Source organism: Meleagris gallopavo, unplaced genomic scaffold (genome assembly GCF_000146605.3).
Source record: "Meleagris gallopavo isolate NT-WF06-2002-E0010 breed Aviagen turkey brand Nicholas breeding stock unplaced genomic scaffold, Turkey_5.1 ChrUn_random_deg7180001689088, whole genome shotgun sequence".
In the NCBI taxonomy this organism is placed as follows: Eukaryota; Metazoa; Chordata; class Aves; order Galliformes; family Phasianidae; genus Meleagris; species Meleagris gallopavo.
In genome coordinates, this window is record NW_011317039.1 from 1 (window position 1) to 493 (window position 493).

Below are 493 nucleotides of genomic sequence, written 5' to 3' on the forward strand. Positions count from 1 at the left end.
TAACTGTGCTTGGAATGCAAGAATCACAAGGCCTGAAGGCTGCAATCAGGTTGAAGCCCCAACCAGCACTTCCAGGGACCCCCACCAGCCTTCCCACCGCCCCGCCCACGCAAACCCCACGCACTGTGCGTCCTCGCCCTCCAGCAGCCGGCGGTACGTGGCGATCTCCTGCTCCAGGCGGCACTTGACGTCCAGCAGCACCCGGTACTCGTGGTTCTGGCGCTCCATGTCGCAGCGCAGCTCGGCCAGCTGCTCCTCCACGCTGGTGATCAGCGCCTGCAGCTGGGCGAGCTGGGTGCCGTAGCGCGCCTCGGTGTCGGCCAGGGTGCCCTCCAGTGCCGCTTTCTGCGTGCGGAGGAGAGGACGGGCTCAGGGGGGCGGCGGGGAAAGGCCCCGTCCCCACGCCGGCAGGCAGCGGCCCCGCATACCGTGCTGAGCTGGGACTGCAGGTCGATCTCCAGGCTCTGGATGGTGCGGCGCAGCTCCGTGATCT

At 68.2% G+C, this 493-nt stretch overlaps 1 protein-coding gene across 1 annotated transcript; it reads right to left on the reverse strand.

Annotated features, from left to right (window-relative positions):
- Positions 1–45: 45 nt before the first annotated feature.
- Positions 46–488, reverse strand: LOC104917386 (keratin, type I cytoskeletal 14-like; the record flags this gene model as incomplete). The annotated part of the gene is made up of 2 exons (XM_010728569.2): positions 46–345; positions 429–488. Coding segments are annotated over 2 exons (360 nt in total), but the record flags the coding sequence as incomplete, so codon positions are not given.
- Positions 489–493: the final 5 nt, after the last annotated feature.